We start from the raw sequence: 12,759 nt of genomic DNA on the forward strand, positions 1-12,759 counted from the left end.
TACGTGTCCTAAATTCTATATTTTTTTTTCTAAATTTTTAATATTATTAACTTTTTATTTATAATAATTTTTAATAAAAATTTAAATTAATTATGATATAAAGAATAATATACTTAAATTTTATTTTAAAAAATTATAAATTGTTAGTTTTTAAATATAATTAGAAAATAAAAATTAATAATATATCATCAATATTTTATTGTATTTTTTTTCTTAATATCATTAAATTTTGTATTTAAAATTAAAATAAAAACTAAAAATTCTACCTAAGCCACACGTTTTTTTCCTTTTCCCCTAAACCCTATCTCTCTCTCTTTCTCACTTCTCACAGCCGCAACACTCACCCTCCAACTTCCTCTCCCTCACGCTCGGCGAACAGCGTGAACGGCGCGATAATGTGGGGGCTTAGGGGCTGGTCATGGGCAAACGGCACAAACGATAGGGGCTCGGGGGTCTTGGCTGGCTCGGTCTCGCGCAGGGGTCGTGGGTGGCTCAGTCTCGCAGAGGGGTCGTGGGTGGTGGTGTAGGTAGCGGCGCAACAATGTGGCTGGGCTCTTTGTCCTCTCGTTCATTTCTTCAGACATATCCGAGTTCCACATCTCCAAAGGTCCTCAATCTCCACATCGTCGACTTCTACAGTTCCAAAGCTCCCAATGTATGGTAAGTTTCATTTTTATTTTTATTCAATTTTTCAATTTTTACAATGCTTTTGTAGAAACTCTATGGCCTCAACTGAACCCAAAACATATAATTGGAGCACCATCAATGCTTGTTTGTATTATAAGAATAAGCGTCTTTCTTTCTTTCTTTCTTTTTTTCTTGTTTTTTTTTTCATGCTGACCATTTACTGTAAGTATGAAAAGAACAACAGTTCAATCTCGAATCTTTTGCTATATATTACTTCTTAAGTGGCAACTTTTTAAGTCTCCTAAATCAATGAAAACACTACTTTGGTGTAGCCCATGGAAATTACTCATGCAATGAACTCTCTTTAGTAGCAACAATAGAGATTTTAGAATGCTCTGTTCCCGTAGAACAGCAGATTGCTGAGGGTAATTCTAATCCTGACATCAACAATATTGTAGTTTTATTTTACATAATTACTGCAACAAATTAAATTTTGGTTTGATTTTGTTTTGTTTTGTTTTATGCAGAAGAGGAAGAAGAACTTGAAATGCTTCTGGAAAACTATCTCCAAAGGTTTGCTATCATCTCCCTTGTCCCTGGCAAAACAGAAAGAGAAGTCTAAATGCTATTTATTTGTTAACACAAACAATAATTAACCATGAAAGTATATCAATTTATGCAACAAGAAATATATATATATTATGTAGACGTACTTGTAAGTCGATATTCGAATCCACCACAGCTGGGCACTTTCCCCCAAGTTCTAGAATCACTGGTGTATGTTGTCATTAAAAAATAAGAAATATTTTTTATCAAAATTATTAAAAAAAAACCTGATGACCAAACTCCATGTAATCATTGATGCATAAATATTAGTATAAACTAATTTACTCTTTATATATTTATTTATATATATATATTGGCTGACCTGTATATAATATTTTATCCCACTTTTGTTGGAGCAATGCAGTTGTTTCTGGAATAGCCCCCTCAACAACTCTTATAGCAGAGTTATCTAAGTATTGGTCAAACAATTTAACAAGCAAAGAGGATGTTGCTGGAGCAATTTCTGATGGCTTTAAAACCACCGCATTGCCAGCTGGTATGAATGTTTTGTTTTGGATATTATTCAGCTGGTAGGAGTGAAACAAGAAGGGAAAGATGCAGTGCTCTTTCTGAGGTAATACATGCTTTATAGCTCTTGTACCATTGCTACAGAATACTGGTACCATTATTGTTTGAGTTGCAGGCTTGGTCTCATTCTTTATATTGTAAGATTCAACCAAAAAAGAAGGCATTTTTGAAAAAAATTTATACTTAGCATTTCGGTAAACATGTTCTTGTCAAGTAGGAATATTGGTGTTTTTTTCTTCCATGTATTAAAAGTGTTGTTGTGCCTTGTAGTACTTGTTTTCTTTCCCTTGTTTTTTTTCTGTATATATTTAAGAGAAAAAACACTTTTACCTTTGCAGCTTTATGGTCAGCGGATTTTCAATCAAGGTGTAAAAAAAAAAATTAATTTGTTTAAAAATCTTTGCAGCATGATGGTACAAGTCGGAACATATAATAAATGAGTTGAACATAAACTTGGTGATAACAACGCCGTGCCACGAGGAGATCTTGCCCATTAACTCGTGGAGCACTCAGAGACCTTACACATTAAAGGGATATTCGTATTCGGGTAAGTCTATCATCAATATAAATATATTTGTTTTCTAAACTCAGATCTACATGGTTTAATATTAAGACTTGGTAATTATTTATTCATATAAAAATAATAATTTATTTGGTCAGAGCAAGCGAATCAATGTTTAAAAAAACAAAAATAACAATAGGGGTATAGTTATTACTGTGAGCTAGCTGGTTTGATTATGCTTTTGTAAGTAACATAAATGAAGATGCTTAATTGGGTATGGGCTTTGTCTCTTGCATGCCGACCTTGAATTTTTTTTATACGAATGGGGTTAACGAGCTTTTTAGTTATTTATTTATTTTTATCTAGATTTATTATCTTTTAAACTTCTCATTTATCATAAAATAAAAGGATTATATATTTTTGAATGATAACTGTATTACTTTAGTGGAGTTTGAATATCTTAGATATTCATCCGTAAGTGAAGTAGGTTTTGGGAATTCTGTGTGCTGCGGTGATAACGGAAGATTGAGAACTTGCATGTCTTAGTGAAGTAGGTTCTGAGAATTTTGTGTGCTGCGGTGATATATGGATGAAAATATTTGATTTGTTTGATATGTTGGTGTTGATTGTGACAGATGGTTTGGCTAGTAAATTAGGGGATATGCTGTCTGATTTTCTATAGATTATGTTATACTTAGTTTTGTTTTGTATGTTTATTTTATTTTATTGTCTTAATTTTAATTTTTTATTAAAACAAATAGGCGCAATATGGAAAAAGAATGGTACTTAACTAAAAACGAAGTAACTAAATGTTAGTATTTTATAACCATCTCGGAACATAAGATTGAATATTAATTTGAAATTAAACTATTAACTATATTTTTTTAAGGAATTGTTAAGAACTAAATTTTAATTTTATGTCCAACACTAAAAAAAATTTATGACAAGTTCTTAACCGGTCATCATTGAGTATTTATTGGATAATGTTTTTGAAATGGTTATCTTTAAACTAAAGTTCCAACACTTGTGTCATATATTGTTTGAGGTGATAATGGTGACAATAGATTAACTAAATTGGTATATACTTACTGCAATATACATTGATATTTGTTAAGAAAATGATATCATTAAAACTGTTCAGTTTCATTCTTTTTTTTTTTTTGTTTCTTTTCTCATGTATGTTGATTGACAAAGAGGGAGTATGTATGGAGAAGACGAAGGAGAGAGTGAAAAGAAAAAAAATGTTTCTTTGGCAATCTTGGCTCGGGGTTGTAGTTTAAGGTTCATGTTATAGTGACATTCTGATTTTAATTATTTGTTTTATTTGACAGTGCAATATTCTCACATGTAAGGGGTAGAAGTTTTAGTCTACTTGATTAGTTGTTGGAAGATGTTGAAGTTTTACCCTTTACTTGTAGTTGCTAAGACAACCCTGCATCATAATCCACCTGTTTAGTTTATAGGTTTTGGAGATTGACAAATTATAATTTGTTTATGGTATGTATAAAATATGTGTCGTCATGTTGTTGTTTGTCTATTATTGTGACACTATAATATTAATATCGTTCATGTTCTTGCTAATATAATTTGTCAAGTTTTGAATGTGTTGTGGTTTGTTATGAACTTTGATTTGTATTAAAATTTGGGGTTTTCATTTAAATCATAATTTTTAATTTAAAATAAATATATATTAATTTTTTAAAATATATTTTTTCAAAGGGATATATTTTTTTTAAATCAAAATGAAAATTATAGCTGCATTTTTTAAAAAAAAATTACTTTTAAGGGCATGCAAATCGAGTCCTAAAATCTTAATTTAAAGACACTCAATGATATCTTTTAGGACTTGCATTGCAAGTCCTAAAAACATTCTTTTAGGACTTGCGTTGCGAGTCTTAAAAAATTACTTAAAGGCACTCAACCCGATTTTTTAGGACTCATGTTGCGAGTCCTAAAAACATTCTTTTAGGACTTGCGTTGCGAGTCCTAAAAACTTACTTGAAGGCACTCAACGATAGTTTTTAGGACTCTCAACGCGAGTCCTAAAAACATTCTTTTAGGACTCGCAATGCAAGTCCTAAAAAACCTCAGTTTTTAAGGCTCTCAGATAGAGGACTCGCACCACGCGAGTCCTAAAATCTTTTTTAGGACTCACAATGCTAGTCCTAAAAAGTATTTTTTGTAGTAGCGATATATCATAAATCATAAACATATGACTATAAAAATGTATATCATATAGGACTACAATATTAATGGTCATTAACTCATTAACATGGTAAAACTATCTAGGTCCTCTGTCTACTAATCGAGGTAGGTTAGATCACACTATAGTATATGATAACCCATCTAGGTCCTCTGTCTACTAATCGAGGTAGGGTAAATCATAACCTAAACCATGAAAATGATAAAAATTCTTGGGGCTTGCTATCTAAGCAAGTCATATGCCCAAGCAACTAGAAAATATATTCATACATATACATATCATGACATAAAACATATCATAACATAAACATATAAACACATATCATCTAACCTATTTTCCTTACAAAAAACTGGGATATTTGGGAACAAGAACGGGATTTGGAACACTCCTAAAACCAACAGTAGAACCATCAGTTTCTAAAGAAAAAGAGATGAAAGAGAACTAAACCATCAAAGAAGAAACTTATCGAAAAGAACCTTAAGTTTCAAGAAACATAAACACCTAACCAAGAATCATAAACAATAGTTAGGATCTGAAAGAAAATAAAAGAAAACTAAAGAACCGTGAAGATATGAACTTAAGGATAGGAATACCTTGAATAAATATGACTTGATATACACCTCGATGCAAAAATAACACTATATTTTACTTCCCAAGTGTTTAGAAAAGCTTAGATTAGAAAAGTTTTTTAACCCAAAACCCAAGTGTTTCTCTCTATAGTAAACTTAGCATCTTGGAGATTCTGAACAATGCTTGAATGATGAATGAAATGGCTGAGTACTAGGTCCTATTTATAGAGTTCAAGGATAGAAACTAACCCCTTTTAATTTGAATAAATAAATTAATATAAAATTTATGCCACCCATCTCGCGTGCCCAGGCCCGTGCCTCATAGGAAGGCCTCGCGCCACCAGCCGCGTACCTCGCTAGCGTGCTTCACAGGAGGGCCTCGCGCGCCACCCATCTCGCATGCCTCGCTTGCGTGCCCAGGCCCATGCCTTGCAGGAAGGCCTCGCCCCACCAAACACATGTGTAACGAACCAAATTTGCTAATAAGGCTTAAGGGCCTTGATTAGTGTGCCTGGAGGGCATAATGGGAATTATGTGTGGTTTTAATGATTAAGATGTATGATTATGATTTAAAGCATGTTATATGATTATTTGAATATTTGAGATGCATGAATATGTGTAGTAGTATGCATGTAGGCCCTGATTAGGTTAGAAGGGCATAATTGTAATTTTGGCCATTATGGGCATGACTGCTTTGATATATGTGATAATTGTCGAGACCACATTATTATGTGGATATATCTGTGGTCTGTGACTCGAGACGATCCTAGTGAGCAAAGTAGCGAAAAAGTCATGGTGGGGATTTATACCCGACTCGAGGTGAGCTTAGGGGTATAAATGGGAATTTAGTGAATATACTGGGGTCTATCTTGACATTGAGGAAAATTATTGGTGATTAATTAGGTATCGGGAATTAAGCAGGAAATATTAGAGACACTAGAGGAGTTAGCGGGAATTGGGTAAAATGACTAGAATGCCCTTAAGTGGATTAAAGGGTTAGGAATAAAGGGGAGGGCATTAGGGTCATTTGGCTTTTTAAGGATGGAATTACTGAGACTTTATGTTAGTGGGAAGTGTAGAGAAGTGTAGAAGTCTGAAAGAGAGAAAAGAAGAAAAAGGAAGGAAAAAGAAAGGGAGAAAAACAGAGAGAGTTCTCTAAGGTCGGTTTAAGCTTCCTTCATCAGTTTCTTGAGGATTTCTGGAGCAAAGCTCAGAGGAGAGCTGGGATAGACTGAACATCAAGGATCCTAAGCTAGGGTTGAGGAATTGGCAGAGGTTTACCAAGAGGTCACTAACACTTGAGGTAAGACTTTAGAGTTCTTCAGTTTCTGTTTCTGGTTTTTAAGCTATGGTGTTTAAGTTGAACTGGATGGAAACTTTAGGGAATTCAGGCCTAAGGCTGAGGAGGAGCAAATCAAGGAAGTCTAGAGGCAACTTGTGGTCGAAATCCCATCACAGGTATAAAGTTTAAACTCTAACTTTGTTGTTCAACTGGTTTCTGCTGAGTTTTAGTGTTTAGGAGTGGCTATGGTGAATTTTGAGTTTGGGGATGCATGTGCTTGAGTTCTAGATATTTGGGGTGCTTGGGATGAGTGGAGCTTGGTTATAAGGTTGATTTTGAGGTTGGGTAAGATTTGGAAGAGTTTTGGTTGAGGTTGGTTCGAGGAAATTGCAAGAAGGAGAACTGGGGGTGGTATCTGTCTATGACTAGCGCTACAGCGCTAGCCTTTGGGCGCTGTAGCGCTAGGCCAAGCTTGCTGATGGGGTTTTTGCTTCTGTTTGTAGCGTTGTAGTGCCCTCCCATGAGCGCTGTAGTGCTACCCTGCTTTCTGAAGGGGATTTTAGGGTTGTTTGCAAGGGTTTTTGACCTAGGGTTTGGGGTTTGATTCCACCACCTTGTTTGGTGGAACTAGGACTTCCCGGGGGCTCGGGATTGGCCCCGAGGCTAGGTTTTGGACTTGAGGATTGATGATGACTTTGGCCCATGATTGTGTTTAGGTGAGCGCTAGGGCTCGAGGGGGATCGTGCTCAAGGAGTTGAGGGATCAAAGCTATTGAATTGAAAGGTAAGAAAACTGCACCGGGATATATGTTTATGATGGGACTAAGTGCTCCTGATACTTGTATCGTGTCAATGATGGTATTACGCCATGGGACATGTAAAAGCGACCTAAGAATGCCGTACACAATATTTGCGCACAGGGCGCGGCTTGGCCACTGGTAGCCAAGGACAGCTTAATATTCATTGAGCTCGGTTTAAGCGGGCCGGAGTCAGTGGGATAACGGAGGGAGCAGCCTGAGAGTGCTAGCCCTAGTTATCGTTTGTGCAGTGATATATGATATGAGTTGATATGTTTAGCTTGTTGAATACTTGATTATACTGAATGATTATATGGTTGAGATTATGTGATGCAGTATGGGATGTTGATTTGTCTGTTGATTGCTTATGCACTGTTGTTATGTTTTCTTGCTGGGCCTTGGCTCACGGTTGCTACGTGGTGCAGGTAAAGGCAAGGGCAAGTTGGACCAATCCTGAGGTGGAGAGTTGCGGGGTTAAATGTACGTAGCCAGCTGTTCGACCGCCATGGTCAAGGAGTGGGTCAGGACAGGGATTGCCTAACTATCTGTTTTGCCTTAGTATGGCTTAATATTGTATACAAACCTTGTGTCTTTTGTAAACGGTCTTTAAACTTAATATTTTTGGGATCCTGTGTAAACAGATGATGCTTCTTAATAAAAATGCGGCTTTTGAGACCAAAACACTTTTAACCCTAGTTCCTTTATAGTTTCTGTAACACTATTTTAATTACATGACTTGATTAGCAAGTCTGGCACTTTATAAACACACAGTGTAACGGTCTTGGCTATCTAGGGCGTTACAGCATGCCTCGCTCGTGTGCTTCGTAGGAGGGCCTCGCGCACCACCCATCTTGCGTGCCTTGCTCGTGTGCCCAGGCCCGTGCCTCGCAGGAAGGCCTCACACCACCAGCCGCGTGCCTCGCAGGAAGGCCTCACGCGACCAACAGTGTGCCTCACTCGCGTGCCTCGTAGGAAGGCCTTGCGCCACCCATCTCGTGTGCCCAGGCCCGTGCCTCATAGGAAGGCCTCACGCCACCAGCCGCGTGCCTCGCTCACATGCTTCGTAGGAGGGCCTCGTAGGCCCCCCATCTCCCATGCCTCACTCGCATGCCCAGGACCGTGCCTCGCAAGAAGGCCTCGCGGCACCAGCCGCGTGCCTCACTAGTGTTCTTTGCAAGAGGGCCTCACGCGTCCCCCATCTCCCGTGCCTCGAAAGGTCCTCATCAAACACACTTTGTGCACCACATAGCTACACCCTCGGCACACTCTAATCAACCATACAGTGACTTGCACCAACACAGTGATTATATTAGCGGAGAAGGATCTTTCAAAGGTAAAAGGGATAGGCGCCTACGGGTGTAAGAGTCTATACGCGGCTCAAAAATATTGCACGGGTATGAAGTACGTATTGGTGTACGAGTCTAAGAACCCCAGGCATCTGATCCTCATATTCACGAGTGAGGTACCTGGTGCCGTCCTTCTCAGACAACCCCTGACATCCATCCCTGGCAAGTAGTGGAAGTACGAGGAGTGGTGACATGGCTTGTATGTCTTTGACCATACATCAGAGCCAACACCACAACCACCTGTGCCACTACGTCTGGTGCCACTTCTCTGACACTCATACTGAATAAGTAGTGTAGGCATTCCCACAGACCTTGACTATGTACCAGAGCCGACACCACGACCTTCTGCACCACTACTACTTGTGCCACCACACTGCCAACGTACTTGTGAACAATCTGGGCCCCTGGGAACAACGTATTAGGGGCCATTAGAGCCCACTATAAAGGGAACCTCACTTCATCATTGAACGGGGGGGGGGGGGGGGGGGAATTCTTGGAAGATGAGATTACTCTAAGAGAAATATACGAGTTTTCTTTCTTTTTTTCACTTGCAATTTTCCTTTACTAATTTAAGCTTTTGAGATTTCCATCCTTATTTCGTTGACGAGTTCTTACCGTCAACAGTTTGGCGCCGTCTGTGGGAAGGATAAGTGCCAAGCCACTGTTCTTCCATTGATTCCGGCAGGAAAAGATGCCAAGACGTTCTAAGCGAATGAGAGAGCCACGAGAGGTGGAGGTCCACCTTAACAGAGATAAGCTAAAAGCCTCCATGAAGAATCCTCCGCCACCCAAAAGTGTGGATGCTCCAAAGGAGCCCACGGTTCCTGGGGATGAAAGGGAGGCTTCATCCCCAGCTGTCCAGCCTAATGAGAACCATCCGTGATCCACAACTACTCCACCTAGAGATGCCGGAGAGCTTCCACCCCCAAGGCCAACGCGGGTGCCGAACTTTGGCCGGAAAGATCTGGATCCATCAATGCGCAGGCCAGACAAGACTGACCGAGTGCATTCTATAAGCTCGAGCTCTAGGTCTCAATTCTATGAAGAGGAGATATGCGAGTTACAACGGAAGAACCAAAGGCTAGAAACCACCTTAGAAAATATGCAAGAGGTGTTGAACGGCCTACTACAAGGAAAATCAAGCGTGCCCCTTCCTACTACAAGGCCTACTACAACGGAGGAGAAACCACGGTCCTTGTGGATGATGGGAGGACTCGGCTCTCCACCAGTAATACCCCTTGGACAAAGCAGTGTGAACATCCTGGGAAGGTGAAGCAGCCCCAGATGCCAGAGCAGAAGAACAATGCTAACCCTCCTAATGAAGTCGAAGTCACCTCTAGGGAGGCGCCACCTGACCTAAGAGAAAAGCTCAATAGAAGGAGGTCAGAAGTAAGGACAACACCTCCTGTGGCCCCTCCGAAGGGTAGAGAAAAGGGAAAGACTGACCCTAGCGAGCTAAGGGACTCCTTGAATATGAGGGGACAGGAGCGAGACACCGAGATGAGGAGCCTTCGGAGCAAGATCGTCACGGCGTCTGGGGGGCACATTACCGATGAAGAGTTCGACTACGAGTCACCCTTCACGCGAGAAATCCACTTCGAACGACTCCCGACTAACTTTAAAGAACCTCATATGACCCCTTATGAGGGAAATAAGAACCCCAAATACCATCTAGACGCGTTTAATAACCTAATGAAGCTGAGAGGAATTAATAGCAGGGCCAGGTGCCACTGCTTCGTTGTCACGTTAAAAGGACCTGCTTACAAATGGTTCAAAAGACTCAGACCAGGGTCTATTAGGTCATGGCAACTATTTTCCAACGACCTTCTCCAACAACATCATGTCATACGCGATTATACCCTACTTGACACTAGCCTCACTAATATAAAACAAGGTGAAGGAGAGAGCTTGAAGAGCTACATCCATAGGTTCAACATGAAGGCAGCTAAAGTGGGAAGCCTGACCAGGGGAGAACTCAAGATGGCGATCATGGCCGGAGTGCGCCCAGGCAGTAAGCTTTGGGATAACATGCTCAAAAGGGAGGTCACAGAATTAGACGATTTCTGCGAGTGGGCACAAAAGTACATTTGTGTCGAAGACGGCCATGAGAACTTGAAGGCATCACTTGTCAAGCACTCAGCCCCTGAAAGTTTGAATGACGAAAAAATTAAAAGGGTATACGAAGGCCCAAGAGACGACCACCAGAGGAAGCACAAACATGGAGGTAACCCTAGGCAAACATCCCACACCGACCTAATGCATACTAGGGAGCGTATCTTCATAGCAAACGAGAATTGGGTCCCCTTCAGGAGACCCCCACCAATGAAGAGAGGTCGGTCAAAGAGAGACCCTGGAAATTATTGTCAGTATCATAAAGACATCCACCACACCACTGCGGAATGCACTCATTTAAAGGTGGAAATAGAGGAACTCATACGCAGGGGGCACTTGGGTAGATACGTCCGAAGAGATAATGAAAGACCAGATGATAGACAACCCTCGCCATGAGCGTGAGATGTAGCCCCAGAAGTGCAAGGAGAGGTGAGGACGATCTTCGGAGGACCAGGATTCGGAGGAGAATCGACAAAAGGGCGAGATAGGTACGCCAAGGAAGCTAGACGAAGCCCACCCTCATGCATGATAAGCCTAGAACAACGACCCCCGAAAAACATTAAAGGGGAAAATGACTTAGTAACCTTCAGTGAAGAAGAGGCGTAGGGTGTGCATTTCCCTCACAATGACTCCCTGGTGTTGACTGTTCAGCTTGCAAACATGAGGGTACATCGGGTTCTTGTGGACAATGGAAGCTCTGTAGACATCCTATATCGCTCGGCCTTAGAGAAGATGGGACTGGGTATCAGGAACCTAAAGCCATGTAACACCTTCCTATATGGGCTTACATGAGATTCGATACAACCCCTGGGCACAATCGAGTTAGCCCTCACCGTGGGAGAGCCGCCCAAACAGACCACTGTAATGACGAAATTTGTCGTACTAAGTTGTTCCTCGACCTTTAATGCGGTATTAGGGAGAGCCTACCTGAGAGAATTGAAGGCAATAACCTCAGTATACCACTTGGCCATAAAACTCCCAACTCCTGGGGGAGTGGCGAGCATGAAAGGGGAACAGAAAGAAGCAAGGGAGTGTTATAATACGTCTCTTCAGCGAGCCATGAGACCGCCAGAACTTATGATGATGGTAGTGCATGGGAGCACAAACCCGAGAGAGTTCAACCCCAAAGTCACTAAGGAGATCAGAATCGATGGTTGCGCAGATGCGCCTGAGGAGGAATAATGGGTAAAGCTTCACTTTTCGTATGGTAAATCAACAGGGTTACCATCCCCCCAACAGCTATGAATTAGAGGGGCAACTTAGTACGGTAAATCAACAGGGTGCCCAAGCCCGTGCCTCGCTCGCATGCTTCGCAGGAAGGCATCGCGTGCCCCCCATCTCCCATGCCTCACTCGCGTGCCTAGGCCCGTGCCTTGCAAGAAGGCCATGCGCCACCAGCCACGTACCTCGCTCGCGTGCTTCGCAGGAGGGCCTCGCGCACCTCCCATCTCTCGTGCCTCGCAAGGTCCTAATCAAATGCACTTCGTGCACCACAAAGCTGTACCCTTGGCACACACTAATCAACCATACGGTAACTCGCACCAATAGAGTGATTATATTAGCGGAGAAGGAGCTTTCAAAGGTAAAAGGGATAGGCGCCCTACGGGTGTAAGAGGCTATACGCGGCTAAAAAAGATTGCACGGGTATGAAGTACGTATTGGTGTACGACTCTAAGAACCCCAGGCATCTAATCCTGATATCCACGCCACATAGGTAGTGGTCGTACGAGTGAGGTACCTGATGTCATCCTTCTCAGCCAACCCTTGACATCCATCCCTGGCAAGTAGTGGAAGTACAAGGAGTGATGACATGGCCTGCATGTTTCTGATCATACATCAGAGCCGACACCACAACCACCTGTGCCACTACGTCTGGTGCCACTTCTCTGACACTCGTACTGAATAAGTAGTGGAGGCGTTCCCACGGACCCTGACTATGTACCAGAGTCGACACCACGACCTTCTACACCACTACTACATGTGCCACCACACTGCCAACGTACTTGTGAACAATCTGGTCCCCTGGGACCACAATGTATTAGCGGCCATTAGAGCCCACTATAAAGGGAACCTCACTTCATCATTGAAGGGGGGGGGGGGGGGGGATTCTTGGAAGATGAGATTACTCTAAGAGCAATATACAAGTTTTCTTTCTATTTTTCACTTGCAATTTTCCTTCAAGTTTCTA

At 41.3% G+C, this 12,759-nt stretch overlaps 1 protein-coding gene across 12 annotated transcripts in view; it reads left to right on the top strand.

The window, feature by feature from the left end:
- The first annotated feature begins 280 nt into the window (after window positions 1-280).
- Window positions 281-12,759, top strand: part of LOC133777522 (magnesium transporter MRS2-A, chloroplastic-like) — a 35,152-nt gene continuing 22,673 nt past the window's right edge. For 3 of the 12 annotated variants that reach the window (XR_009868627.1, XR_009868628.1, XR_009868626.1), the window contains exons 1-4: window positions 281-660; window positions 1,155-1,200; window positions 1,598-1,807; window positions 2,168-2,308. Coding sequence is in view for 7 of the 12 variants with exons in the window: in XM_062217172.1 (XP_062073156.1) it covers window positions 542-655; window positions 1,155-1,200; window positions 1,598-1,767 (330 nt within the window). In the remaining 5 variants the exon portion in view is untranslated. Of the gene's footprint in view, window positions 661-959; window positions 1,053-1,154; window positions 1,244-1,597; window positions 1,808-2,099; window positions 2,309-3,457; window positions 6,339-6,417; window positions 6,494-7,538; window positions 7,801-12,759 lie in introns of those variants that run through there. The other 9 variants (XR_009868629.1, XR_009868625.1, XM_062217176.1 and 6 more) reach the window with 9 other exon arrangements.

The sequence above is a fragment of the Humulus lupulus genome, chromosome 5 (genome assembly GCF_963169125.1).
Source record: "Humulus lupulus chromosome 5, drHumLupu1.1, whole genome shotgun sequence".
NCBI classification, from domain to species: Eukaryota; Viridiplantae; Streptophyta; class Magnoliopsida; order Rosales; family Cannabaceae; genus Humulus; species Humulus lupulus.